This window comes from Cavia porcellus, unplaced genomic scaffold, assembly GCF_034190915.1.
Source record: "Cavia porcellus strain 051 isolate PalLab524CR breed Dunkin Hartley unplaced genomic scaffold, mCavPor4.1 scaffold_17, whole genome shotgun sequence".
Lineage (NCBI taxonomy): Eukaryota > Metazoa > Chordata > Mammalia > Rodentia > Caviidae > Cavia > Cavia porcellus.
In genome coordinates this window covers 48,536,625-48,539,929 of record NW_026947500.1, presented here as the reverse complement: position 1 = coordinate 48,539,929, position 3,305 = coordinate 48,536,625, and the positions used below count along the sequence as shown (strand labels likewise).

The 3,305-nt window shown below is 34.6% G+C and overlaps 1 protein-coding gene across 1 annotated transcript; it reads right to left on the bottom strand.

Moving 5' to 3' along the window:
* Window positions 1–687: 687 nt before the first annotated feature.
* Window positions 688–1,635, bottom strand: LOC100727188 (olfactory receptor 8J3-like). The gene has a single exon (XM_013146404.2). It carries the CDS (start codon window positions 1,633–1,635, stop codon window positions 688–690), a length of 948 nt encoding a protein of 315 aa, XP_013001858.2.
* Between the last annotated feature and the right edge of the window lie 1,670 nt (window positions 1,636–3,305).

Below are 3,305 nucleotides of genomic sequence, written 5' to 3'. Positions count from 1 at the left end.
TGACAATGTATTTTGGGGGGCCTCTGTATACTGTATTAAAATGTATAAGATAATCTTAATTTACACAAAATAATTTCAATAGTAAGATGCTTATAATCCAAAAAACAGAGTCACTGACATTATCCATTTTTCAGTTAAAATATTTTTTAAAACAGAGGAATTTAATTCTAAATTATAGTTCAACTTTGGTAACAGATATAAAAATGAATTTTAGTCATCTTCAGATACAATTTTCCAAAATGTAATGATACACTACACCTAGCTATACTCAGAAAGACTAAAATACTCATAGAAAAAGAAAGATCAATTTTCATGTCTATTATGATCCTTCTAATCTCAAATTTCTTTAACAATTATGAAATCTTATGATTTTCATAATACCTGTAAGGAAATATTTTCCATGAATTTTTCCTGCCTACTCTATGGAAAAGCAGTAAATAGCATCTTCATTTATCTTTTATTATTCACTAATCAATAATCTCCTTTTTGTTTTTTAATTTATTTTTCTTCCAATCACAACCCCTCTTGTAATAGACATGCATTCTAAAGATATTATTTTGGTTTTTATATTTGTTACACCACAGCAGACAATGGAATATTCTCTGTCTCTCTGTCTCTCTCTCTCTCTCTCTCTCTCTCTCTCTCTCTCTCTCTCTCTCTCTCTTGCATATTAATGCAAATCTAAAGTTACATTTGCTTACAGGAACCACATGAGTTTCTCACGAAACTCTGTAAGGCTGCCTTCACATCCTTGTTTCTCAGGCTGTAGATCATGGGGTTCAGCATAGGGATCACGAGGGTATAGAACACAGAAGCCACTTTATCAGTGTCTAGGGAGTGGTTGGTCCCCGGCTGTAGATACATGAACAGCAGTGTCCCATAGAAAACCGTGACAGCTGTCATATGTGAGCCACAGGTGGAAAAAGCTTTCTTCCTCCCTTCTGATGACTGTATCTTTAGAATAGATAGGCCAATGTTGAAATAGGAAATCACAACTATCGTTATGGAAGAAATTAAATTTGTCCCTGCAGACAGAAAGACAAGTATTTCTGTAACATAGGTATCCGAGCAGGACAATGCTACTAGGGGTGTAATATCACAGTAAAAATGATTAATGATGTTGGAAGAGCAGAAAGACAGAGAGAATACACAAAGTGTAAACACAATGGATGTGAAAAGGCCATAGAGGTAGGTGAGAGACACCAGCAGCAGGCAGACCCGCGGAGACACCACCACCTTGTAGAGTAGGGGGTTGCAGATGGCCACATAGCGGTCGTAGGCCATCACGGCCAGCATGAAGATCTCAACCACAATGAAAACCAGGAATCCTCCCAGCTGAGTGGCGCAGGCATAGTATGAAATCGTTTTCTTGTTTGCTAAGAGGTTGTTCAGCATCTTAGGGGCGATGACAGTGGAGTTGCCGAAGTTGATGACAGCCAGGTGGCGGAGGAAGAAGTACATGGGGGTTTGCAGTCTGGGGTCCACAGTGGTGAGGGTGATGATGCCTAGGTTTCCCGCCGCGGTCAGCCCATAGATGCCCAGGAAGACGAAGAAGAGGGGAAGCTGCAGCTCCGGACGCTCTGAGACCCCTGTGAGAATGAACTCAGTGATCCGGGTCATGTTTCCAGGAGCCATGCGCTCATTAGAATTTCATCTGTTGAGGGAAGAAAAGAAAGAGATACAAAATTAAAGTAATTGTATTTTGGTAGTTTTATGAGAGACCTTTGGCAATCCTCAGATGAGATTTCTTTTAGTCTTGAATTATTTTTCCCCATAAAGTGATTTGCTCCTATTTTTATTTTTATTAGCCGAGGCAAAAATACAAATCTGTATATGCTGAGCTCTATTTTACAGGTTACTTGATTCTCTGTTAATTCTTTACAATATTATAGTGGTAAAAATTATACTATTTTTAAATTTGTTGACATTCTTCTTTATCACATATAATTTGCTTCCAATCCTTTTTATTATTGTTTTACTTTCTGTCCCAAAAGCTTGTATGATCATTAACATCTCTTCCATTATTTTTGCTTTTATTCATAATCTTGTTACATTTTACTTTATAAATTAGAAAATATATTTTCTTTTAACTTTGCTAAATCATTTAAGAAATTTTCTTTTATATCTCTTTTATAATAATAAATACCTTTATTCTGTGCCTTCTCTTAGAAAAATATAAAATGCATGTGTAATACATTGTTATCTGCTATCTCAGTATGATTGAATACTACCCTGTAATTGCTCAAGGACATTTTTTTACTCCTAGTTAGGCAGTTACCGCTCCTTAGCATTCATGGTTGATCATGCTCCATAACACAGAAGCCATGTCACAGTTGCTAATCTACAACATGGAGAGGGAAATTCCACACAGTTAAGCATATTTCATCCTAAGTGCCTGCTCAGCAACAGCTCAGACCATTCATGTTTTCCTTCTCAAAAAAAAATGAATATAAAAAATAGAAAAAAATTTTTCTGCAACAATCAGAAAGAAAGAAAAGACAATGTGAAACATCAGAGAAAAAAGATCAAAATAACTCCTTACAATGCTGCATATATGTTATATATGATATATGACAATATATATCATCAATTTCCTTTGACTTGCTTTTCAATATTTTCTTAGCTGTTAATTAAACAGATTTCTATTGTGTTTCTACTCTATGTCAGATGATTTCCAGGCTTCAAATAAATCACATGTTCCTCATTCCATGAACCTGCTATTTGGATAACAGGGCAAAAAGCCTATAAAAAATGAATAAAGAGATAATTATTGGTTGTATTAAGCATAATAAGTAAATGAAACATGAAGATGCATTAAGAGACCCTGGGAGAATAACATATAGTTCCCTAGAATACTTTCTAAGAAAATGACATATTAGTTATACCTAAAATGATTTAAGTTTATACATTGTTTAATGAGTCATAAGCAGAATGGTATAGGATTCCAGGTATTGGGATATTGGGAAAAGGCCACTTGAGGTAGAAGATGCCTTTAAAAATTGATATTTTTTATGTGCAAAAGGACTCACTTAAGAGTGTAATTGAATTATAATGAATAAATGGGGAATTAAAGGAGTTGAATCGTGTCTCTCAGTATTTATTTATTTTAAATGAATTGTAAATCATGGGGAATATTGAAATAGGTAATTAACATGATCATCTTTAAGCTTTAAATCCATTTATCCTGAAGTTATGAAGACAATGACTTACGGAATTGATAAAATCTAGCACCAGGACATGATTAGAAGTTTTAAACTACTGAACTTCCACATAGGTTATTATCACAAGTTTTCTGTAGTAAGATA